Source organism: Triturus cristatus, chromosome 11 (genome assembly GCF_964204655.1).
Source record: "Triturus cristatus chromosome 11, aTriCri1.1, whole genome shotgun sequence".
NCBI classification, from domain to species: Eukaryota; Metazoa; Chordata; class Amphibia; order Caudata; family Salamandridae; genus Triturus; species Triturus cristatus.
The window spans coordinates 158243352-158270272 of record NC_140594.1 but is presented as its reverse complement, the minus strand read 5'-3'; the positions used below and the strand labels follow the sequence as shown (position 1 = coordinate 158270272).

General features: G+C 45.9%; 1 protein-coding gene across 14 annotated transcripts in view; it reads right to left on the bottom strand.

Moving 5' to 3' along the window:
* CLIP1 (CAP-Gly domain containing linker protein 1) overlaps positions 1-26921 on the bottom strand; it is a 712474-nt gene that overhangs the window by 403940 nt on the left and 281613 nt on the right. For 7 of the 14 annotated variants that reach the window (XM_085636018.1, XM_085636008.1, XM_085636009.1 and 4 more), the window contains 3 exons: positions 15003-15947; positions 10455-10571; positions 1210-1267 (listed from right to left, as the gene is read on the bottom strand). In XM_085636018.1, the coding sequence (XP_085492144.1) occupies positions 1210-1267; positions 10455-10571; positions 15003-15947 (1120 nt within the window). Of the gene's footprint in view, positions 1-1209; positions 1268-10454; positions 10572-15002; positions 15948-25197; positions 25225-26921 lie in introns of all 14 variants that reach the window. The other 7 variants (XM_085636010.1, XM_085636019.1, XM_085636021.1 and 4 more) reach the window with 4 other exon arrangements.

Sequence of the window (26921 nt, the reverse complement as noted above, 5' to 3'; positions counted from 1 at the left end):
TTCTAATTGGTTTTTGGGACCAGAGGGACAGCTTTTAAATATACACGCACTACACCATCACTGCAAACTCACCTTGACAATAAACCGCTGCAATTGCAGGCGTCGCAGCACACTTGGGGTACATTTGGTACCCCTAGTGGGGGCCGATGATGAAGCATGCCACCAACTAGGTTGGTGGGTGAGGCCTTTCTTAAAAACCTAAATGGTTTCCCTTGACTAAAGAGACTATTCTGTTTCTTCATATCTACATACACATATCCCCCTCGACCGTGGGGCTAGTTCCTTTTGATTTTCTACATTTGTACTCAGGGGAATTGAACCAGATTCCTTTTTTCCTCTCTCTCTTTGATTTATATAATATTTTAATTACAGCAGAAGCAGCTCAACTAGATGTTCACCGCAAAGAACTATATTAAGTATGTGATATTTGGTAGAAATTAGATCACAGAAACCAGGAGCTGATTGCGGGTGGGGGGAGTTTAGAACATAGACAAAACACTAAGGGCCTGATTTCGAAGTCGGGCGAATGACACAGACTCGGCCCTGGGACCGACCGACACCCAGTCGGCGGTCCTGACCGCCTCATTGGGGTTCGGTTACAATCCTATATTTCACTATGGGAGCATTGCGGCTGTAAACCAGCGTAATGCATGCTCCCATAGTGAAATGGGAGGTGGGTTGATCCCTGCACCTGAAGGTGTCTGCCACAAGGTGCAGGGATCATATCAGCCTCCAACAGGAGGCCGTGCACAAAGGGGGCCCTGCTGTGGGCCCCCAAACACACTTTCCGACATGGTTTCCATGTCGGACAGACCGGCATGGAAAACATGTGGGAAACCGTGCATTGTAATCTTAAGGGCGGAAAGGCCTCCCCTTAAGATAACTAGCCGGCTTTCGCATGGCCGACTGTCTTTCAAGCCTGTCGGATGCCAGACGAAATGACCGGCAGGTTTCCTTTCCGACCGCCTCCATCATAATGAGGCGGTCGGAAAGGAAACCGAGCGTCCCATTACGATGCAGCCCATTCAGGGCGGCATCGTAATGGGCCCCCATATGTTTGACTGTATTTTAATTACATTTTGTAACATTGCACACAGTTTTTTTAGGGAATAAGCACAATTACTGGTTTTATTAGCCTCCTAAAGCCAAACCATTCTAAAACAAAGCAAAATAAAAAAAACTTAGTCATTAGAACAATAAAAACCTTACCTTGCATATTCAGTTGCAGACACTCTGCATCTTTTGTGGTTTTGGTAAATGTTGTTTTCTAAAACAGAATCAAATTCAAGAGTTAGAAGTAAATTGGGGCCAGGCTAACATTCTGAAACACAAAATACTTTAAAGAGGTCAGCAAAAAATGTCTGAGAGTAAACCATGTCTAACAAGTCCACACGAATCCCTGTTAAAGGATATATGGTTTAAGCATGCACTAAATATACAAGTGGTTTCCTGGGTGTCACAAACGTCAGCATGAAAAAGGACAGTGTGACTTTCTCGCCTGAAAGTTAAGCTAGACTGTCAACTCACAAACTAGTTCCACAAAGGTGCTGAAACACTTTTTAGAGTGGGGCTGCGGTCATCAATGTTACTTCAAATAAGTTGGAGGGTTGGTGCAAAACTCAAACTTCACACAAAGAACAAGTATAACAAATGTATTTAGTAAGGGGTGTGGTTTTTAGCTGGTAGTGCATTTTGAAACATACTAGTGCAAATACATTACTAAAGCATAGAGTGGTGTACACTGCCATTTACAGACAGCACACGTTCCATTGCAACAGCCACTACATTTGCACAGGCATATAATTTTTACTTATAAAACAATATCACGCACAAAAACAATAGTGTGTGGAAATCATGTTTCACTGAAGATGTATTATTTGCACATCACTAAGTGTCCCTATTAAAATCTTTGTTTTCATCACATTACACACTACACAATAACATAACAAAACCTTAATTTGTGGTTCCCTAAGTGCTGACATATTCTGAAATATTTGTACAGTATATTTACAGGTATTCACATCTTGTCTATTAGAAACAAAATACATCCTACAGCCTTTCGAGTCACAATCTCAGTACCTCAGCAAGATTGTCCTAGAATTCACTTTACAAAATCCCCTCAGTTTGCAGTCAAAGAAAGCAGAAACCAATACACACAGTAAAAGAATAAGCAGCAATTTGTCAGAAGATGTAGCCTGATATTTGACCTCAGTCTCTGAAATATGGCAAATGATGAAAACAAAATATAAAGGAATCTTTATTGCTCATTCACCTTTTGAACCCCAGCATGATTATTTTGGGGGGTGCTGCAACACCACTTCCCTTACACCCCTACTTGCAAGACCTATGCAAAGGTTGAACTGCTACTAAAAAAAACACAATCCCTGATATTGTTCGGAAAAAGTCCCATACCTTCGGTTACGCCATATCTGGTAGAGACTATCTAGCCGCAGATGCCTTACTTTAGAATTATACCCAGGCATCAGACTGTCTCCGGAAATCCTTGAGCAGTACCCCTGCACGCCGCTTGGAGGCGTCCTTCGGCTTTGCATCGGCAACGCCAAAAGCCATGTGTGCACCTCAGCACACCGACATCCGTTTCTTTTTGCAACCTTTCCATGCCAGAAGAACAGAACCACAAAGGATGCTGAGGTACTGGTGGGCAGCACCAATGGCTAGAAGGGTGACCCTATGCAGAGAATCCATTCGCAGAGAGGGGAGAATGAGAAGGTCTGTAAGGACTCTGCAGCTACATAATCTCTCTACCAGATAAGGCGTTACTGAAGGTAAGTAACTTGTTCATTTGATAGTGACTTCTAGCTGCAGATTCCTTGCCTTAGAATAGATACCCAAGTAATACCTACCCGGAGGTGGGTCTGCAAACAGATTAGACCAAAATGTCCAGTAGGACCAAACGGGCAGAGCGCCCGTCACAACAAACCTGACTATCCAGGCAGGAGTGCTTGGTGAAAGTGTGCAGAGATTCTCACATTGCCACTTAAAAATGCCTGGGATAGGGATCCTGCGAGCTAAAGCTCTAGTAGAATGAGCATGCAAGTCCTCATGGGGTTGCTTTTTGGCAAGTGCATAGCGTAATTTTATGCATAGAACTATCCATTGTGAGATGGCCCTTTTCTACATAGATTTCCCTTTCTTCTCCCCGAATTGGCCAACAAAGAGTTGAATGTCCACCCGGAACTCTTTAATTCGATCAATGTAGAACAATAACGTTTGTTTTGGAGTCAAGTGGTTGAGTCTCTCCTCTTTTTTTTTTTTTAGAAGGGTGAGCTGGAGCGAAGGTAGATAGTGATATTTTGACCCACTTGATAAAAGGTTTTACCACTTTTGGGGGAAAGGAGGCTTGAGTTCTCAGACCCAGTTGGTCTGGGTAGAATGTAGTGCACAGAGAGTGCTTGCAGTTCACTGACCATCTTGGCTGATGTTATGGCCACCAGAAAAGGCATTTTGAGGGTAAGTAAATGGAATGAACAGTTGCATAGAAGCTCGAAGGGCACACATATTAAACAGGTCAACATCAGATAGAGATCCCATTGGGGCATAAGGACTGGTTTGGTGCTGGGGTCCCTGTAGGAAACAAGTCACAACGTGCGACTTATACAAAGAAAGTTGGTCTGGCAATCATAAGAAAGCCGGAATGACTGAAAGACAACCTTTGACAATGCCCAGAGCAGAGCCTTAATGGGCCGAAGATAGAATAAACAATAAAACCTGGGATAAAGTTGCAGAAAGACTCAACATTCTTGGAGCCACAACATGTCACAAATGTATCCCAATGGCAGGCGTACACAGTCTTGGTGGAGGGATGTCTGACTGCCAAAATGACATTACAAACTTCGAAGGGGCATGTCAAAAGCGGTTGACTGTCGCCGCTCAATCGTGGAGCATGAAGGAAGAGCGTGCACAGGTTTGGGTGCAGCACCCTGGCCTGCTGCTGAAACAGGAGATTATTCACAAAGGGGCAGCCTGATCAGAGGGCCAATGCTCAAGCTCAGGAGCATGGAATACCAAACTCTGTCTAATCTGGAGCCACAAGAATTACTTGGGCCAGCTTGGTCCTGCTCTTCTTGAGAACTCTGGGCAGGAGCGTCATCAGTGGAAAAGCTTACAAAAGGCCTGAGCTACACTCGAGATGAAAAGCATCTTCGAGCGAGAGCTGACTGGGAAACTCCAGTGCCCAACACTGATGAAATTGTGCGCTCAGGGTGGTGGAGAACATAGATAACTAAGGTTCTCCCCAATCTTGGAAGAGATCTTGCACCACCTCCAGATGGAAACGTCATTTGTGATCCGCTAGGCATCGATGGGTGAGTTAGTCTGCTTTGACGTTCAGAGCCCACAAGGTGTTGAACTACTAGGGAAATACCCTGATATTCCAGCAATGTCCAGAGATGAAAGGCCTCTGGACAGAGTCCACAATCCACCCCATCCTCGTTTCACTACTAGGCCTGGAAAAGTCGAAGAGGCTTCAACTTCTTAGACTTCTTTCGCTTGAGAAACATAACCCAACAACTTGGAATGGGATGAGCTTCAAGGAGCATTTCTGCAGCACCTTCAAATTCATGGTGCGGCAGTCATCACAGGTCTTGGAGTTGTGGTCATGCTCCAAGCACCACAGACAGAACAGGTGTGGGTAAGCCACAGACATCTGCTTGTGACAGGCACCACAGGGTTTGAAACCCGCTTGTTTCTTAGGGGACATCCTTAGCACACAACAAGAAAAGTTCTCGGTCTATCCTGACTTCACGCAAGCGGTCCAGAAGCAGAGGCTGGGTTTCATGGGCGTCAAACGGCGGCTCAGAGACATGAACTTGAAGTACGCCATGCTTTTCCCGGCCAGGCTGCGGGTGGAATCAGAGGGTCGTTCTCATTTCTTTGACCGTCCGGAGGCGGCGGGGGATTGGTTGGACACTAGGGGACATGATCGAGAGGGACTGGGGGCCGCGAGTGGGGAGTGCCCACCGGACCGGGCCTAATGTATTGACACTGGGGCTACTTTCTGATGAGGTCACTTCTTTGTTGGGCTCAGGGTTCCTTGACTGTCGTGTTTTGTCCTCCCTCGCTTGGAGGTTGTGGTGTGTCTTGAGGGGGTTCTCTTTCCTCCTCCAGGGGGTCTTTTTGTAGTTTAGTTCATGCAAGGGCGACAGGCACACTGCAAGTTGGGGGGGCTGTTTGGGCTCATGCAGGGCTGCAGGGTGGGGGGAGTTTTGTTTGGAATGTTGGGTTGGGGTTGGGTATTGTTTGTTCGTATCACAAGGCAGGATTATTGTTGTTTCATACTTGAAGTGCTCTCTGGGAGGGTGGCGATTGGAGCTGGTTGTGATGGGGGGTAGGGGACTGAGACTTCTTTCCTGGAATGTTAACGGACTGGGGGACAGGATAAAACGGGGGGTGGTCCTGCAGTTTTTAAAACGGATCTCACCCGATATCGTGTTTCTGCAGGAAACACACCTCATTGGTAATTCCTTCCGTGCTATGAATAGGCGGGGCTATCGCCTTCTGGCTCATTCGGGCTTCACCTCTGGTTCGAGGGGTGTGGGCATAATGGTTAAAACCTCGCTCCCGCTGGAGGTTGACGAGGTGATCCATGATGACAGGGGGCGCTACACTGCACTGGTGGGCAGATGGGAGGGTAAAGTGATGTTTTGGTTTCTATTTATGTCCCGCCGGGTTTGCAGACTACTACTTTTGCCGACTTGGGGCGCCTTCTTCTTGGGCTACCAGAGGGGATTCTAGTGGTTGGAGGGGACTTTAATGCTGTGGTTTCCGGAGCCGAGGATCGATACCCCCCCAGGGACCTCCCCCGGGCCCAAACTTGGTTGTCTGGACTCTTGGACACCCTGGGATTGGTGGATTGTTGGCGGCTAAAACACCCTGCACAGACACAGTACACGTTCCACTCCGGGGCCCATGGTAGTCTTTCACGACTTGATTATGTTCTTATGCCAGCGGCCGAGTCGGGGAGGATCGGGGAGGTGCGACATCTGGCCCGGGGTATTTCAGACCACTCCCCGCTTCTGTTACACTTCGAAATTGTCCTGGGGGTGGAGGGGAGGGTGGTCCCGATCAACTCCTGGTACCTGCGTAATCCCACAATTCGTGCAGATTTGATTAAATCCCTTGAGCAATATTTTGAAGATAATGTGGGATCGGTCTCGTCTGCTGTTTCTCTTTGGGAGGCGTTCAAGACGGTACTCCGGGGGGAAGCCCTGTCCCTCATTTCCCATTCCAAGAGGCGCGAGCGGGAGGAGGTGACTCGTATTGAGTCTGAAATTACTGAGTTGGAGGGTGACCTGGATCGTGGTGTCACGGAGGACAAATTGCATGCTCTCAGACTCAAACAAGCAGACTACAAGGCCCTGGTCACTGAAGCGGCCAAGGGCATGAGTAGGGAGCAACAGGGGCGACTGTATGATATGGGGGATAAGGCTGGAAAATTGATTGCGTGGCTGGATAAAAAGGAGAGAGCGAGTCGAGTTGTGCCGCTGGTTGAGAGAGTGGATGGTGTGTGTGTTACTGATCCCGAGGAAATTGTTGATTGCTTTGCAGAGTATTTCCGCGGGGTGTACTCCCCGGTCTCTTCTCGCCCAGAAGAGGATTCCCGCGTCCTGCTTAAAGATATTGGGTTGCCTTCCCTTTCGGAGGAGGATAAATTGTTGATGGACGCGACTCCGACGTCTGAGGAGATCGCCCTGGCCATATGCTCAGTCGCTTCTGGCAAGGCCATGGGTCCTAATGGCCTTCCCATTGAATTGTACAGGTTGCGGCCGGATACCTTAGCGCCTCATCTTCGTGATATGTTTCTCGCGGCTCGGGCGGCGGGTTCTCTCCCGCTGGACCAGCGTCTCGCCACCATTGTGGTTATTCATAAGGAGGGGAGGCCGCGGGATCGAGTCACGTCCTACAGGCCCATTTCGCTTTTGAATGCGGAACCGAAAATCCTTGCTAAGGTGCTGGCTAATCGACTGGTTGGCGTGGTGTGCGATCTGATCCATCAGGATCAGTCCGGTTTTATTCCTCATCGCAACATCGCGCTTAACCTACGCCGTCTGCATGGGGTGCTCGCGAGGGTTCCGTTTATACGTGAGCCGGCCATTTTGGCGTCCCTGGACGCCACTATGGCGTTTGATACGCTTGAGTGGCCATATATTTGGGCGACGCTGGAGAAGTTTGGGTTTGGCCCGGGATTCATCGGTTGGGTGAAATTGCTGTATTCTAGACCGCTGGCGCAGGTGGTGGTGAATGGTAGAGTGTCGGCTCCCTTCGAGTTGGGCAAGGGCACGCGTCAGGGTTGTCCGCTGTCGCCTCTCCTCTTTGCGCTCGCTTTGGAGCCCCTGGCGGAGTGGCTGCGGTGGCACCCATCGATTCGTGGTCTCAGATGGGCCCCAGAGTATGAGGACCGAGTCTCTCTCTATGCGGACGATATTCTTTTGTATCTCGCTTCCCCGCGTGAATCGTTGATTGTGTTGGTGGATGTATTGTCCTCCTTTGGCCGTAACTCCGGCCTAGTCATCAACTGGGCTAAGTCCTGTGTTTATGTTCTTTTTGGAGAGGCTCCTATCCTCCCGCGGGGTTGCCCTATCCAGGTCGCTCACCAGGGATTCAAGTATCTGGGAATTTTTATTACCCTGGACTCAGCGGCCCGATACACACAGAATTTACTCCCCCCTCTCCAACGTTTGAAGGCAGATGTGGCGCGTTGGCGGCGCTTGCCGCTCTCGCCGCTTGGCCGGGCGGCGCGGTTTAAGATGATGTCATTGCCGCGGTTTTTATACGCCTTACAAAACACAATGGATGTCGTGCCGGCTAGCTATTTTAGGGAGGTGGAGGGTCTGCAGCGCCAACTGTTCTGGGATGGGAGGCCGCGGATCGCCCTCGCGAAGCTGACGCTCCCGTGGTACGACGGGGGGGTCGCCCTCCCCGATATCAAACGTTATTATTGGGCTTCCCAGCTGGCAGCGATAAATCACGGGCTTTATGGGCCTGCCCTTAATCCGGCTTTTGAGATGGACAAATTGTTGTTGCCGGGTGGCGACTACAATAGGGCGCTCTACTCCAGATCGCTCGACGCGCGGTTGACGGGTCCGACACGGGTCGCGGTACGTGTGTGGCACGCGGCAAACTCGGCGATGGGGTGGAAGGATCGGTTGACCCGGGCGACGCCATTGTATGCTTCCGAGCGATTGGGTTGTTTGTGGACGACGAAAGGCTTTGAGAAGTGGGACGCGATCGGCATTAGCAGGGTAGGGGATCTCTGGACGAAGGGGGGATTTAAAACGTTCGATGTGCTGAAAGCGGAGTACCAATTGCATGACAGGGAGTACTTTCGGTATGCGCAGGTTCGTCATGCGTTGCTCTCCGTATTCCCGGAGGTCGCGTCCATCCCGGAGTGCTCCCCATTGGAAGATAGAGTACTAGATGGGTATGTGCCGGATAGCACTATTTCATTAATCTACAAAAAGCTCGTCAATGATCGCTCGGGGCTGCTGGCCGCCCTTCGTGAGGCATGGGTCGCTGATGGATTGGAGCTGGATGACGAGGATTGGGTGTCTGCGGTGGCCTCCCTGAAAGAGGTGGCCATACCGGCCCGCCTTCGGTTCGTCCAGCTCAAGATACTCCACAGGGTGTATGTTACGGGTCCTGGCCTGATGCGTATGGGATATGCGGTGGATGGGATGTGTAAGCGTGGGTGTGGTATGATTGGGACCTTCCTCCATGTTTTGTGGGAATGTCCGGAGGTGACTCGGTTCTGGCGTGGCGTGCATGCAGTATTGCAGGCGGTCACGCATGTTGCGTTGTTCCCCAAGGCGAGGAGGTGTTTGTTGAATGTTTGGGAGCCGACTGATTACACGGTGGCGCAAACGTGGTGGGTGACATTGGGATATATGGTGGCCAAGCGTGACATAGCACAATTGTGGGGCTCCCAGAGGTCACCCACGATCTCGGTGTGGAAGGAAAATATGGATTGGTGTATGTTCCGAGAAAAGACTGTGTATGTGGCGAGAGGCAAGCCTGGGAAATGGGTAAAGGTGTGGGGCCCCTGGAACTCCTATCGTGGCGGGATTTGCGCCCCGCCCCTAACGTGTGACTCTGCTGAGGCCCTGTCTCCCTAGTCTGCGCATCTCCATGATTCTGGGTTATCGGGATAACTTTGTCTCTGCCCCCTGCCCTTCCCCCCCCTCCTTCCATTGTAGTTTGGTAGGCCCCTCCCGAGGGGAGCGCATAATGTCACCTGGACTTTTGCCGCCTTGTGGGGTTTGTTTCTTTTTTCATTTAAAATGAAACCGTCATGTGGGATGTCAAGGCCTATAGCCGCAAATGATATTTCAGATCCTTGGGACCTACACTGCTTGCTGCTTGTGTTTATACCTATATGTTTATGACCTTATTGTTTTCTAGCGGCCGGCCCGGAGGTTGTAGGCCCATACCTGTATATCTATTGAAATTTGTAATAAAGGTTTAAAAAAAAAAAAAAAAAAAAAAAAAAAGAAAAGAAAAGTTCTCGGAAACAATCTTTGACAAAACTTAGAAAATAGTTTGTCAAAAACTGACAGGGAGACACTCTCTCCGTATCTGAGCTGACTGACACAGAAAGAAAATAACTGATGTCAGTGCGCTCGAGTGGCACCCATATAGACGCCATGCACGTCACTTTTGGCGCAGACACAGAGCCAAACGATGCCACCTACCTGCACGCAGGGGTACTGCTAAAACATTTCTATATCCAGTCTAACGCCTGGGGATAATTCTAAGGTAAGGAATCCGTGGCTGGAAATCTTTATCAGATACTCTAGGCTGAAAAGATGAGAATAACAGCATCCAAAGAGTCTGCCTTGTCTATCTGCTCTTTTCATGGGATAGGGGTACTGGGTTAACTTATGAATTGGTCCAACTTGTCAGTAGCTCATCAGGATTCACAGGTGCTAGCCGAACAAGTACATGTCATGCAAAAAATATTATCGGACAGGTCAACGTTACTGGTCGTTTAAAATGAGTTCAGGCACACCTTCCTTCCTTCCTTCCTGCAGTCTGTTATACTGAGTGAAAATTGGATATAAACTAAACCTTTGAAATATGGAAAAGCACTGTAACAATCGCAGATATAATGCTTTCCTCATATCCACTAGTTAAAAATGTGGTTGTACTCGAAGAAAAGAGGAAATTGACTTCAAACATAAAAATACCAACAGGATAGTTCTAACTTTGTTTTTCAAAACTTTCACAAGTGCACTATCTTCCTTTCCTGCGTTGCTTATAAAACATGTGTTCTTGTGCCCTCTACCCTGCGATGAAATTACATTTGAAAATAATGATTAAGAAATATTTGGGGAGAAAACTACAAAACATTAACACAAAGTCTCACTTTCGCCACAAAGACCATCAGAAGACTGTATTTAAATACTATCAGATAATTTATGAAAAAAACATTTACTTACTAAACTTTGCAGTTCTTGCTCCAATGAATCTTTGATTTGACTCACTGCTTCCATGTTTTTCTCAAGGTTTACAATTTTTTCATCACGCCCTTGTAGTTCTATGGCTAAGTCAGAGGCCTAACAAGGATATTATATGATGTGAACATAAATTACTGAAAAACAGTTCCACAGGTAACAAATGATAACATAAAATCAAACACTAAAAGAAATGGATAACCAAAAAAAAATACGCGAACTGCTTGTTGGAGTTTTACTTTTCATTAGCTATGTCATGGGCTTTGGATTAGATAGTAAACTGGTGTCAGGCATTTGGTTAAGGAAATATCAAAAGAAAGACATCCAAACAGTAGATTCTAAAGTTGTAAACCAATTAAAGTAATCAAGTGCAAGATATATGAGCAATATTATCAATAATTTTGGTACTTAAGCAAAGCACTAGCAGATTTAAAAAGTATGGGCGTAACTACAAGGGCCTCCTGATTCCAAATGCGGTTATACCTCACCAGGGAGATGCAATACCGTGGGGCACAGTAATTCCCAAGTGTATTTTTACTGCACTATTAAGAGTTAGACCCAGTTTGCCACACATTTCAACAGGTCTTTCCAACTGCCGCTTAGGAGGCGATTAGCATTTTTGCATATTACACAGTTTTCAAAATTAAGGCTTCCATAACATGATGTTACAATTGGTGTAAAGCAATAAATGTCAAGGAATACAAGAGAAGGGAAGTTAGACTGTGGACAAGATGAGGCTCTTGAGTTATACTTTGTCCAAATGTCTGCTTCCTCCAATCTAACGCTAGTCCCCTGGCACAATATGCACAAAGGGAAGAGACAAAGCAGAACGGGAAGCCGGTGGCCGAAAAGGAAAGAGGAAAAGAAAAAATAAAGAGAAAGGAAAAAGGAATAAAAAGTAAAGAAAAAATAATATTAGTAAAACCGTAAGTACAGGAGACAGTTTGTGAGACCAAGAAAAGAAAAGGGAGCAGAGCAGACAAGACAGCAAGACAGTAGCAAGATATATCACGTAAAGGGGCAGGAAGGCTAACAGGAATAAGGGAATTGAGCAAAATATGATCCAAGGGGAATGCAGCCTCTAAAAAAAACAAGCATTTGTAATGCAATAGGACTCGCATTTACGCAAGACCTATGGCATTGCAAATGAGACTGCAGGCGGGCGAGAAGGCACGATCAACGGGAGTGCGGGCGGGGGGGGTGGGAGTCGAGAAGGCACAGACTGTGGGGGGGGGGGGCGCAGAGAAGGCACGGGCAGTAAGAGAACCCCATTAAAGAAAATAGTGCTCAAAATCTAAATAACACATACCGAGCAACACTCGAAGTAAAGGGGCCAGTAGCCATGGAAGGATACAAATGACGACATGGCCGTCATAAGGAGGGACTAACAAGCCTATAAACCAATCGGAAAGCAGCATTTACGAAAGACAATGACACAAGCCAATTAAAAACATGGGCGGAGAGTGGGCAGAGCTTACACTGCATACTCCATTACTGCATGCCTCGCAGAGCGAGCAGCGCATGCGCACTGCCACTATAGGCTCTACCTAAAAAAGAAGACCATCCAGAACCAGGGGAAAAAGAAGTAGCTGAACTCAGGGGAAAGAAAAGAAGCCAGACCCAAAGGATAAGAGAAGCCAGACCCAAAGGATAATACAAAGGATCCAAAGGATAAGAGAAGAAGCCAGACCCAAAGGATAGGAGAAGAAGCCTGTCTCAGGATCCGGACCACTGGGGAAAGAGAAGGAGCCGGACCCCAGAGGACAGAGAAGGAATCGGACCCCTGGAGAAAGAGAAGGGGCCCTGGCCCTGGGGGAAACAGAAGGGGGATCTGGCCCTGGGGGAAACAGAAGGGGGACCGGCCTGGGGAAAACAGAAGGGGGACCGGCCTGGGGAAAACAGAAGGGGGACCGGCCTGCGGCCTGGGGCAAACAGAAGGGGGGCCGGCCTGCGGCCTGGGGCAAACAGAAGGGGGGCCGGCCTGCGGCCTGGGGCAAACAGAAGGGGGGCCGGCCTGCGGCCTGGGGCAAACAGAAGGGGGGCCGGCCTGGGGGAAACAGAAGGGGGCCCGGCCTGGGGGAAACAGAAGGGGGCCCGGCCTGGGGGAAAACAGAAGGGGGCCCGGCCTGGGGGAAAACAGAAGGGGGCCCGGCCCGGGGGAAAACAGAAGGGGGCCCGGCCCGGGGGAAAACAGAAGGGGGCCCGGCCCGGGGGAAAACAGAAGGGGGCCCGGCCCGGGGGAAACAGAAGGGGGCCCGGCCCGGGGGAAACAGAAGGGGGCCCGGCCCGGGGAAAACAGAAGGGGGCCCGGCCCGGGGGAAACAGAAGGGGGCCCGGCCCGGGGGAAACAGAAGGGGGCCCGGCCCGGGGGAAACAGAAGGGGGCCCGGCCCGGGGGAAACAGAAGGGGGCCCGGCCCGGGGGAAACAGAAGGGGGCCCGGCCCGGGGGAAACAGAAGGGGGCCCGGCCCGGGGGAAACAGAAGGGGGCCCGGCCCGGGGGAAACAGAAGGGGGCCCGGGGGCAACAGAAGGGGGCCCGGGGGCCCGGCCCGGGGGAAACAGAAGGGGGCCCGGCCTGGGGGAAACAGAAGGGGGCCCGGCCCGGGGGAAACAGAAGGGGGCCCGGCCCGGGGGAAACAGAAGGGGGCCCGGCCCGGGGGAAACAGAAGGGGGCCCGGCCCGGGGGAAACAGAAGGGGGCCCGGCCCGGGGGAAACAGAAGGGGGCCCGGCCCGGGGGAAACAGAAGGGGGCCCGGCCCGGGGGAAACAAAAGGGGGCCCGGTCCGGGGGAAACAGAAGGGGGCCCGGCCCGGGGGAAACAGAAGGGGGTCTGGCCCGGGGGAAACAGAAGGGGGTCTGGCCCGGGGGAAACAGAAGGGGGCCTGGCCCGGGAGAAACAGAAGAAGACCCGGCTCGGGGGAAACAGAAGGGGACCCGGCTCGGGGGAAACAGAAGGGGACCCGGCCCGGGGGAAACAGAAGGGGACCCGACCCGGGGGAAACAGAAGGGGACCCGACCCGGGGGAAACAGAAGGGGACCCGACCCGGGGGAAACAGAAGGGGAGCCGGTCCAGAGGGAAACAGATAGAGCCCGACCCGGGGGAAACAGACAGAGCCCGACCCGGGGGAAACAGATAGAGCCCGACCCGGGGGAAACAGAAGGAGCCCACATGCAAATAAATCTCTGCAGATATTTTTCCAAAATTACATAAATCCCTTGAGTCTCTTGTACTGTCATTTCACCTCGGAAACCCCTCAGATCATTCCTACCTTTTCTTTCCTATTTCTACCTCTCTTCCTATACTCCAACAGTTCCTCACCCCTTCTCACTGAACTAGGTTTTCCTTTATCTCTGATTCTACTGCTGACGACACCGCAATATCTCTTCCCCTTACTTATGCTAGTACTTTTAATCCTATACTCCACATCCTAGCACTGTAACCCATGCCTATACCAAAGTAGCACTACTCCTGCCATAGTGTAGAACATCTGCAACCCATTATATTATAGTATCTCTGCACATACATGCACCCTAAGTCTTATTCCTATCTATACACTTCTTTTATCTTTCCTTTCTTTATACCATAGTGTCTCTACCCCTACCTGTACTTAAGCACCTTTACCCCACTTATACCACAGAACCTTCACCGCACCTTTTTATTAATAACTGTACCCCTGTCTATAATGTGTTGCTACTATTTGTACCCTGCTACTTAATCCACCCTTCCCTCTCCATTACACCGCCCATTTTCTCCTTACCTGTGGTTTATTCTGTTGTTTATCACATTAAGCTGGTGTTTTCTTTGTTAAATTTCTCAATTTGTATGAATACGTAGAGTTTTCTCATTTTGAGAAATCACCAAAATAGTGTTTGACTAGCATGGTTTGATCAGGTAGCGGCTTTGGTTTTTCCCAGGAATAAAATCGAGCTGACCAATCTAGATTAAATGAAGCAACAGCAAAAAGCAAGATCCAGAGCAAAGGAAACCACAGGAGCCATAGAGATGGACTAAGCAAAAAACAACAGGCACACAAGGAGCCAAGTCAAAGGAAGTCAGACCATCAATGTCATCAGGTGAGGAGGGCATTGAGACCTGAAATGTTGGTTCAGAGGAGAGAAACCAGGACTTTTATAGCATGGGAATTAGAAGTGTGTGAGAAGCTAAAGTCAGGGATGGTGAAAGTAGCCACATCTGAAAGAAAAATAAGCCACCCAATGCAAGGAAACAGAGTCCGCTAGACAGGAAAAAAAAAACCCCAAAAGAGGCAACTACGAAAAGTTGGAGGAGCAGACATAAAACAATTTTTTGAGCCAAAGGATTAGGGGACTAACTGCTGAAGAACGCAGACTATTGCAGAAAAAGCAACGGATCTGGACTAAGGGATGCAGTGCAGCATTTGTTTTTATTCTCCACCATGTTCTTATTAAACCTATACTACTGCTTAGAATGGTGTTGGAATGATTGTGAAAAATCAAATCAATGAAATACAAAAAATTATACAAAACAAAAATAAAATGATATGATGTACAAACCTTACTACGCTGGGCAAGATTTTCACTTTCAACATTTTTTATCTGCAACTCTGCTGCCTCAAGTTTCTCTCTAAGTTTCTCAGTTTCCAAAATGGCCTCAGAATTGGCATTCTGCAAAACATCAAGACTTAAAATCTTCTCCTCTGAAGCCTTGATTTGTGACTTACAATCATCAATCACTATTGCTTGTTCTTGGCATGTACTTTGTAGTGCCTCCAATTCCTTTACCTTAATTTCAGTGTCTTGCATTTTGTTGAGCAAGTCTTCCATTTCTATCAAGTGCTGATTTTCTGCTGCATCCAGGCTGGCCTTCAACCTCTCAAGCTCCCTTTCCCTATCTTCTGTCATTTCTAATAGTTTTGCCTTTAGTGCCTCCATTTCTTTCACATGAGATGATGTTTCAGCCTCTCGTTTTGCATTTAAACTCTTGATTTCATTCTGGTGTTCCAATGTAAGAGTTTCAAGCCTAGATTTCAGTTCAACAAATTCAGCAGCCTGAGTGCCAGCACCTTTATTAAAAGACAACTGTAGTTCCTCCATGGATTGCTTATGTGACAATATAGCAGACTCTAGCTTTGACTTCCATAGTTCAGCAACATCAGAGTTTTCCTTGTTTGCCTGCTCAAGCTTTGTTTTTAAGGCCTCATTATCTTTTACAATCTTCTCTGTGTTGGATTTAAGAGTCATGATCTCCTGTTGATGTGATTCCGCAGTTGTTTCAAATTTTCCTTTCAGCAAAGTAATCTCATGCTGATGCTCATTATTCAAAGCCTCAATCTTTTCTTGTAAAGAGTTTATTTCTTGTAACAGCGATAACGAAGTATCAACACTCTCAGGTAGTTTGGTTGACTCAACTCTCTGACGAAGGTCTTCCAGTTCTCTTGCTCGCAAAGCCAAGTCCCTTTCCAGTTCCATAATACGAGACTTTTCTGACACCGTTGCTACCTAGAAGTCACATCATTTGAGAAACAGACACATGGAACTTAAAACATGTACAATACATTAATATACAGAAAATATGTTAGCAAATATATGTTAGCAAACGAACACTTAAACCAAAGCCCCAATGCACGTGCAAAGTATCCTAAACAACCATTTGAATTCATCTTGAAGGACTAAGTTCAACAACGTAGGTCTGTCAAATTAAATTTCTTTGCCCATTTATGTAAATACAACAACTAACTGATTTGAACATGTGAAGCAATATGTATGCAGATATGCACCCCATGGTCTATAAAGATCAATATCCTTGAGTATAATATGTAATTAAAAAGTCAGGTTCCAACTAACAAACATAAATGAGCAACTCAGTCCCATTTTAGTGCACCAAAGATCTTAAGTACAACAAGTGTATATGAAACATAAGTTGAATCACTCCATCTTTTTACTTTGTCAGTAAATTGCTTCAATATATAAGCACCCTCCATTGATCAATGCTCTTGGTGACTAAAGAGCTATATAATCTTCTTTAAAAAGACACTTAGGTCCTCAAAAGTAACATCTAAGATCTCTATGTCCAGGTTTCTCTCTTTGACAGGAGAATATACTAACGAAAAGTGGCAAGAGTAACGTGTGTGTGTGTGTGTGAGAGAGAGAGAGAGAGAGTGTGAGTGAGTGAGTGAGTGAGTGAGTGAGTGAGTGAGTGAGTGAGTGAGTGAGAGAGAGAGCTCTAATTAGTACGTGGAATGTGAAACTCGCAAAGGCCATTTTCAGGATTATATTAATAGATAACATGATTAAGTGAATGCACTTTAAATTATTAACAATTAACAGAAAATGTGGGAATCCTGTAACTTCTATAAATTAAATAGTCCCATTATTACCAAGTGACCAATCAGTCAAATCAAGAATGTTTAACAAATACATAAATAAAAGTGGTCGAGGGGAGAGGATGTGGCCTAACGGCTAGGGCAGTCAACCTCAAATCTGGGGAGCCAGGTTGGAGTCTCACCACCGACACTCAACATCCTGTGATTCTGGGCAAATCACTTAATCACCCCATGTCTAACAAATGTGTTACGCAACTGGTGCTCATGTAAAGCGCTCTGATACCTTCGGGTCATGTTCGCGCTATATAAAACTCCGATAGAATGTGTCACCTATATCAACCATAATTAAAAATAAATGCTGTTAAATCTGTGCATCACTTCTAACTGTAAAAGAAAAATATCTTGTTTCAATACAGCCAAATCTAACGAAGGCCTTTTGCCATTTGCCATTTATCTTGGGCAAACACCAATGTGTATATCACAACTAACAGAAGGTGCTAAAGTTGTGATGACCACAGGCTCTTCAAATAATTGTTTATTCACACCCATTGTCATGTTTTGACTTTTTTCCAGAAGCTTTGGAAAAGTATGTGCAGGTGATAAAAATGTTTACAGTATTATAAATCAGATATAGTGGGCAGGTCAGCCAAAAGCAAAGGGATTTACAAATGAAAAAGTCACACATCCATATTTTTATGAGCTTATTCCCTTACAAATTGTTACATGACCTGTGAGTTATGTTAAACACAAATTGAACAATTTCCTAGTATCAGATCTCCTAGTTGCAGAGTTCCAGGTATCACTCAACTTGTTTTGTGACTGATTATCCTAAGATCAATGCTCCAGTCAATGATAGATTCTTTGACACAATATGCTATTTCAATTATTAATGGTTAGAGAAACCAATACATCCTACGTAGCCAAAACAGAGCAATGAAAGGTCCAGAGAGACTGCAACTGAAAGGCCAATTTAGCTGCAGCCTTCACTTATACAACCAATATAACAAACAATCAAGTAACACGAAATTGATTGTTTCACCAAAATCAAGAAAATTAGATGAAAAAAAATAAATCAATTCGATCATTGTAGAAATGTTCACCATATTGTAGACTATTTGGAAAATGCTGCCATATTTAACAATTCCAACCAGTGCAATCTGTTCCACTTAACTTATCTTTTGAAGGATGAAGTGTGCATCTTTTAGTCATAAACCTTTAGAATATCTTTTACATTGGTGCATAGTTGAACAACAGTATATCCCAATCCAAAAACTATCATAACTATCATTTCCCCTAGTCCTCAGCATACATGAAATGGAACAACAATTTCCACAAGCTGTTACGGGAACAATGCCATCATAAAACCAGCAATTAAAATACCTAAGCAATAGTTTCCAGTAAACTTGAATAGGCAAAGGGTTTAGGCAGTTATCACTATGAAGACAAACATCTCCAAAGTTTTTCTCAGCTAAGGCACCTTCACAATTCTTGCATTATCTATTTGCCCAAAAGCAAAGTGTTCACTAAAAGAACGAAGGCAAACCAACTGCTCATAGCTTTTCATTAAGACTGGAATGAAAGTTGGCAAGCTGTTAAGTATCACAAAAAAGGTCACTATGCTATAGTGATAAGGGTGGTTTACTCAGAAGTGTGTAGATAGCTTGAATCTTTTCCTGATTTTGTCTGCAGCTACTGACTAACCAGATTCAAAAGTCTAAGGAGTGAGTAAGGCGTCACCTATGTGTTAGCACCAGGCTTACAAGGGTGGCACAAAATTTCTGAAGTTTAGAAATTTGGCATTAAGGAAAGAAATTACTCATAAAGTGTCCCTTGAACACCAAGGCATGATAAAGTATGGCAAGACAATTCAAGGCAGATGAAAATAAACCAAATAAACTCCAACCTTCAAGCAAGGATTTAATTTCCAAATAATGTTTAAAAAAATAATAATAATTAGATATGCTATTAACTTACAAGGAAGAAGCCTACATAAAACTAACCACGTTGTGCAATAAGCAAAAAAGGATATTGATAAGGCTACTTTCTGAAATCTCACAGAAAGAGAAAGGATTATGTTACATAACCTGTAAGCATCAGTTCCTGGCATGTAGGGCTTTAGGGTCACATGCTTTGCAAACTCCTGCAATCTAGTGTTGGGTCAGTATGTGTGCAAGTTGTTTTTCTTCAAAGAAGTCTTTCTAGTCATGAGGTAGTGCGATTCCTCCTCTTGGTGATAATGCATATGGGTCTTGACTCCATTGTTAAGATTGTTTTGTCACAGGAATGTAAGAATGGAGTGTAAAGTAAGTGTAAGTAAAGAGATGTCCATCCATATGAAAAGGTAAAGAAACTGCAACAGCCACAGATGTGCAGTGAGGAGGGTGGGGGCATGTGAATCTAAGGCACTACATACCAAGAACAGATGCTTACAGGGTAAGTACCACACAATCTGTTCGAGGCATGTGTGGCTGTAGATACACTTGCTTTGCATAAACTATATAGCAGTACTCTCCAAAGTAGTGGCTAACCTGTGGGAGTTGTAGTTGTTTGAAAGTGTGTACGTTGCACCGCCTGACCTACATTAGCATGTTGGCGTGCTAAAACATTCACACAATAATGTTTAGTGAAAGTGTGTGGTGTAGACCATGTAGCTGCTTTACATATATCAGCTAGTGGGATATTGCCCAGAAAAGCCACAGAAGCCCCTATCTTGCGAGTGGAGTGTGCTCTAGGAGGTGTAGGTAAAGTCCTTTTGTCTTGAACGTAACATGTGTGAATGCATTTAACTATCCACCTGGCAATGCCTGATTTGGATATGGGCTTTCCTTTATGAGGGGGGTGTAAAAGCAACAAAGAGATTTTCGAAAGCATTTAGTTATGTCACTGTGCTACATAAGGGCTATCTTAACATCAAATGTATGGAGAGCCCTTACTGCAACTGAGTCTGGTTGAGGAAAGAACAATCAACTGATTGATTATGGTGGAAATGAGAAACCACCTTTGGAAGGAATTTTGAGTTTGTGCAAAGAATCACCTTATTTCTGTGGAACTGGAAGAAAGTTAGTGACTGGAGCTCATTAAAACGTCTGAGTGGAGTGATGGGAATTAAAAAAGCGACCTTTCAAGACAGAAAGAGTTAAGATTCCAGGAAGGTTCAGGTGGAATCACTCTCTCAACATCTTCCATAAAGGCTTTGATGACTGGTACTTTAAAGAAAGTCAGGTGTTGTCTATTTTGCAGATTGCCAGCTACTGCAGCCAGATGTAACCAAATGAATATGAATACGAATACAAGGCCAGAGAGTTGTAGATGCAGAAGGTAACAATGTTGTGTTTTGTAGCTTTAAATGAAATTATACTCTTTATTATGATAGTAACAGACAAATCTTTTCCATTTCGCTGGTTAGCATTACTCAAGTGGTAGGCCTGCGAGCTTCTTTGAGAATGGTCTTACATTCAGGTGGAAGATCGAGATAACCAACTTCTATGACCTCAGGAGCCAAATCGCTAGGTTGAGTTCCTTGGGGTTTGGGAGCTCAATTTCTCCATGGTTCTGAGTGAAAAGGTCTGGGTTGAGGTAAAGCTTCTCGTGGGGAACTACTGATACTTCTAGTTGTGTAGTAAACCAGGGCCTTCGAGCCCATGTGGGAGCCACTAGTATGAGTGTGAGAGATGTTTGCCTGAGCTTCCGAATCAGAAACAGAAGAAGATGGAAAGGGGGAGGAAACATAGACAAATATCTCTGACCAATACATTCATGGAGCATTGCCCTGGATAGTTTGTGTGGGAACCTGGAAGCGAAATTTGGGCATTTTTGTTAACAGATCAATATGTGGATATCCCCACTTGTGGAAGTAAAGGAGAACTCTAGGATGGAGTTCTCACTCATGGACTTGTTGCCGCATCCTGCAGAGGTAGAAAAAAAATGTCGTCTGTTCCCGGGAGGTGTTCCGGTATCATATGAATGTTGTGATGTAGAACCCAATGCTAATTGGTCTGAGATAGGTGTGATAACTAAGAATGTGTCCCCCCCCCCGTTTTTGTATATAGTACATGATTTTCATATTGTCTGCCCAGACTAAGACAACCTTGGCGATAAGGTGAAGTAGAAACGCTTCACTGCTAGGTGAAAAGCTTGAAGCTCTAGGAGGTTGATGTGGAGACCCTGGTGTTTGGTGTCCCAGAGACCCTGGACTGTGAGATTCTGTAAGCGATCACCCCAGCCTCTCAGTGATACATGCACTGTTGGGATGATGTGGGGAACAGGGTCAAGGAAAGGCCACCCTTTTAACAGGCAGAGAACGAGGAGTGTGACTGTCTATAAACACTAGATCGTCTAACTGACCCTGTGACTGAGACCACTGCTGTGCTAGACATTCCTACAGTGGATGCATAAGTAGCTGTGCATGCGGCACTATAGGGACACATGATGCCATCATACCCATAATTCGTATGATAGTTCTGAATGTGAACTGTTGATTGGCTTGGAAACATGGTAGTAGTGTTTGGATATTTTTGATTCTTGCTGTATTAGAATAGGCTAATCCCACCTGTGTGTTTAGAATAGCCCCCAAATAAGGTTGAACCTGCAAAGGCTGAAGATGAGATTTTGAAACATTGATGGTGAAGCCTAGTTGATGGTTGTCTGCTATCACAAATCTTGGGTATTTGCGATGTGCTGGATGTAGTGGAATGTGAAAGTAGGCGTTCTTTAATTCTAGGGCTGACAGAAAGTCACCTTGCAGAAAAAGTGGGATCACGTCTTGGAGAGTGACCATATGGAAATTCTTTGACAGGATGTAATGATTTATGGGCTGTAGATATAAGATTGGCTGTAAAGATCAGTCCTTTTTGGGGATTAGGAAGTATAGGGGGTATACTCCTGACCACTGATGTTGTAGAGGGACAGGTTCTATAGCTCCTTTGAGCAAGACAGTTTGAACATCCTGTTTGAGTAGTGTTTGGTGTTCCAGAGAAAGCCTGTGAGTGCGAGGTGGAATGTTTGGAGGTGTGATAATGAGCTCCAGACAATAAACTTGTTGAATAATTTCTAACCCCCACTGGTCTGATGTTACTGACAGCCATGTGGGCAGAAACTTCTGTAATCGTCATCCGCAGGTGTTGAGTGTTAGGGGGGGGGGGGCAGGGAGGGGAGGATTGGGAAGTCATGATTTGGTGTTGGGTGCAGCACCACGTGGGGGAGCACCTTTTCCTCTACCTCTGGCATGGTTGTCTCTGTAAGAGACTCTATAGTAACCAGGGGGAGAGGAGTGTTAACCCTGGTCACGTTGGTACAAGGTGGAGGCATGAGAGGAGGTAGTTTTGGAACCTAGTTTGTAGGTGGAGCAGCGAAAGGAGCCACAAGGACTAGGTGTTTAAAGGGCATCCATAAATTTGGCAGTGATGGTATTTTCTTAATCTTTTCTAGGGCTGGGCCTTCTTGGAGACCGAAAAGATGCTCTCGGTGAAAAGGGGCATTTAATAGACTTTGTTGGACCTCTGGCTTAAACCCAGATATGCGAAGCCAGGCGTGGGGCCGAAATAGGATGCAAGTATTTATACCTCTAGCAACATTGTCTGTCGAATCCAATCCACACCGTATAGATGTATTAGAGATTAGCTTGCCTTTGGAGACAAGTTCTTGACCCCCCTTTTCCTGTGCTCGTCTGGGAGACACTGGAGGAATTCCTCCATCTCGTCCCAGTGGGTATGGTCATACCATGCAAGCAAACCTATTGAATTGTTGATACGCCAATGGTTAGCAGATTGAGCTGCCACCCCTTTACCAGAGGCGTCAATACGCTTGCTCTCCTTGTCAGGAGGTGGAGCATTAGTGGCAGCTAGGGAATACCTTTCAAGCAAACCCACTGAATTGGCGATACACCATTGGTTGGCAGATTGAGCTGCTGCCACCCTTTTACTGGAGGCATCAATGAGCTTGATCTCCTAGTCAGGAGGTGGGGTATCAGTAGCAGCTTGGGAATACCTTTCAAGAAAACCCACTGAATTGGCAATACCCCAAAGGTTGGCAGATTGAGCTGCTACCCTTTTACCGGAAGCGTCAATGAGCTTGCTCTCCTTGTCAGGAGGTGGGGCATCAGTGGCAGCTTGGGAATTAGCACGCTTGCAAGCGTTAGTGACAAGCGAATCAGGTGATATCTGTCCCAGGATGTAGATTGGGTCGGATGGAGTGGCTTTATATTTTTACCCACCCTGAGAGTGATGATTATGGCTCATGCAGGGTCTTTAAATAAGTATTCTGTATGACGTAAAATACCCTTAAGCATAGGGGGGTATTGAGTGGCTCTATATGTGGCAGAGTGCTTCAAAAAGAAAGACTTCTCTTATAGGTTCCTTGTGTAGCTTAATCTCATGAAAATTAGCAACTCGACCTATTAGATGCTGGAATGATGTGGAATCATCATGAGGCAATGGACGAGCATGGTATAGGCCAGGATCGGTGTCTCCTGGAGGGTCTACATCACATACGGTCCAGGAATCAGCTGGAGGTAGTGTTGTACCAAAAGTGTCATCACCTGCCCCATGTCCACCTGTGTAAGAGTGTGGAGACCCTTGAGGTGTTAGGTCTAAGGGATCTCCATCAGAGTGTTGGAGAAAGTGAATGTGGTTATGGCGGTTGTGGAGGTGGTAAAAGACTGGTGGCATTGTCCACTTTTTTCCCCTGTTTGGCTGGGACCGGTGTATCAATAGCCTCTTTAAAAGGGAGTTGTCTCTTCAATGGTGGTGGAGCCGGGACCGAAGGTTGGCAAGAATGTTCCCTGTGTGGGGCTGGATGTGTATTTGCTTTAGGTGAGCATCCAGTTTTTCTAGGTTGCACAGGCTTGCCAGGATCAGGTTTCAGGGCTGGTTTTGAAGGTTTCGGAGCAGAGGTGTATTTTTGTTTCAGCGCTGAAGGTCCGATTCGAGCCGAAGATGGGGGCTGGTCGGCTCAGTATCAAAGTTCAACTCGGCACTGAAATGGACTATGTAGAAGGCTTCAGCTGGTGGTTTGGTGCTGAACCCGTAGGTGGGGTATTCAAATCAGCCTTTCGAAGGCTTCGGCTTGTGTTTCAACGCTGAGCCAGAAGGTGGGGCATTCAAATCGGTCTTTCAGTGCCAACCATGGTTGGTCCGAAGCCAGTGGTGGTCCGAGGGCCTTTTGTTCGGTAGGGACCGAATGACTTGGGTTGTTCGAGACGGGGCAGAAGGACAGGGGCTACCATACTCACGGATTGTTGACCTGGCAAAATGTACTGCATCTCCATTTCGTGCTTGAAGTCAGTGTTGGAACTGCCTTCAACAGAGAACGCATCTTTTTCTGCACAGATGGTCTGGAGAGTTCTTCCTACTCTTCCTCGATATCTTGATGTCCAAAGATGTCAGGAGTGTCTTCAATACTGCTCCGCTGCATTTCATGTCGACGATCCAGAAAGTCCCTAAGAGTCTTTTTCGAGCAGAAAGATAGACAGACTTGCAACCCTCCTCCCTGTGTTCCTGTGACAAACACAGGTTACAGACCTAATGGAGATCAGTCTGGAGGCATTTTGCGTGGCAGTTCAAGCAGAAACAGAAAGGCATCCGTTCCAACACCAACAAGGCATCCTCTGGTGAAACTGAGGTAGACTGAAATGGAGGCCCCTAAGGGCGAAGCCCTTGAGGGCTGCAGTTGAAACATGCCGATTCAACGAGTGATATCGTTTTCTGTATTTCGATACGCTAGATGAAATACTCAAGCGAAAACAATACCGATAAGGGTGAGGGTGCACACAAACTGGACAGAGAACCGTAATGCTCTCGACCTGGAGCGCAGCCACACAAGTCCGAACCAGGCGGCGGAAAGAAAACCATGTAATAATTTAGTTGATGCCCACGTGCATTATCACCAAGAGGAATTACTCTACCTCATGACTTGAAAGACTTCTTTGAAGAAAAACAACTTGCAAGCATCTGGACCCAACACTAGAAGGCAGGAGACTGCAAAGCATGTGCATCTACAGCCACACATGCCTAGAACACTTGGTTTACACTGGAAGAGCAACTAAAGTGTGTTAATATTACAAACTTTTTTTATTGAATGTTAACTAGGAGAGGGATGCACTAAGTAAAAAAAGTGGTCTCAATCAACTAGGGTCCACAACACAAAAGCGCACATGCAACACAGAGTGTTAGCAGTAACAGATCTAACCTGATGAAACAATGGCTTAGTAGGTATGGCAAAGTATCAATGTATGCCTTCTCTGTTAAACAGGCCAAAAATACAACTTCCACCTTCACCCAACTCAAAACGTCATGCGTGTGAGAACAGATTTTCCATCTTAAATAAAGCAAAGCAACATAAATGTAAACAATCATCTTACCACAGCAATCCGTTCTCAACCAATCCCTTAACTCATCAACCAAGAGTAGGGATCTATAGAGGGTACTTACTTTTAAAGTAACAGGTTTTGATTTGGCCTGAAATCAAAAAGAATATTAACAGCAACTAATTTCAAATTCCAAGAGTTCAGAAACTGCGATGCTGTCCTGATGAGGACTAGTGCTAATGGGACACATTTTAAGTTGCCTTTGTAATTTTATTGAAATAACCAATTTTTAATAACCATGTTTACAATTAATGATATATATGTTGTAAAAAGAAAGGCATTGTTATATAACAATATGTTGAAATGACCGAGAGCACAGCATACTGGCAAAATCTAATTTGAGGCAGAAATCATTGTAGGATGTAAATTGGTAAAGTAAAGGAGTCTTCTGGCTAGTAGATACACTGGATGAACCGCCCATATGCATATGTTCATAGGAAGCCTAAAGGTTCATTTGACAGAACAAATGATGGATCTTTTAAGTAGATAGTGCTTTGAATGCTGCTTATACAAATAGCTAGTTTATTGACAATTGATTTTAGAGAACATGGGGAACAAGCATAATAAAGTCGCAGGCTTTGAGAAGGGAGAGGGTCACCTTGGCTGGGGGTAGTTAACTACTAAACATGTGGGTGACAATTCCAATTATATTTATATGTTGGTGAGAGACTTCAATTCTGTAGTGTACGGTATCTGAGAGGAAGCTTTAGGAGTGGCCACAGCAAGACCAAGAGAGCGAACAGTCTTGTTTAGTGAGCAGCCAAACACACAGACATTATGGTCTAAATATAGCCTAGAATTGGACTCTGCCTATGAGGTAACTTTTGAAGAGGATAGTCTTTAGTTACTTTTGGAATACATTATGAAGAACAACTCTTTTGAACGATCTAGGTAGCAAAAGATCTCAATTCTCAGGGTGCAGCCTAATAGTTTTCTAGAGACTGTTCTTTTTTAGGAATTTTGGGATTTCCCAAAATAGTTCTTCTTTGGTGCAGAGTGACTTGTGGCTTACCTCCAGAGTTTTAGGATTATCTACCAGGTTTCTTGGGGGTGTAGACTAGAGAGTTTTCAACGAGGGGAAAAAAATTATGAAGATGTATGAAGCCAAATTAAGACTAGAGTAATGAGATTATGAATCCCTGCTAGAAATAGAATTTCTTTCAATAGCTAATTCCAATTTTAATGAAACCCATCGAACAAGTTACTTACCTTCGGTAACGCTTTTTCTGGTGGATACAGTATCTGCCTGTGGATTCATCACCTTGTGAATATCCCCTGCGCCAGCAACATTCGGAAACCTTTGTAGCTCTCCACGCCGACGAGGACGAGGTCACAGAGGCACGGCTCCGCTCGTGGCTCCGCTGACATCACTAGATCCATAAGAAGACCTCGTCGGCGTGATGTCAGTTCCGCCCTTTTTTCCGTGCCTTCGAGGCACACGGCCGAACTGACAGCAAAATATATACAGTATACACAGTACATGATACACAAAATAACACACACAGTGTGAAGATGATACAGGAAGGCAAAAGAAATAACACTCTTCCTTTGACAGTAATAAATTAATTTTGAAACATTATCAGTATTGTAAGTATACAAGGGTGGACAACGGGGAGGCGGGTGGGTCAGTGAGGAATCCACAGGCAGATACTGTATCCACCAGAAAAAGCATTACCAAAGGTAAGTAACTTGTTCTTCTGATGGATACATCTGCCAGTGGATTCCTCACCTTGTGAAAAGATTCCCACAGCAGTCCCACTCCCGGAGGGTGTCCACCCTTCTATACCA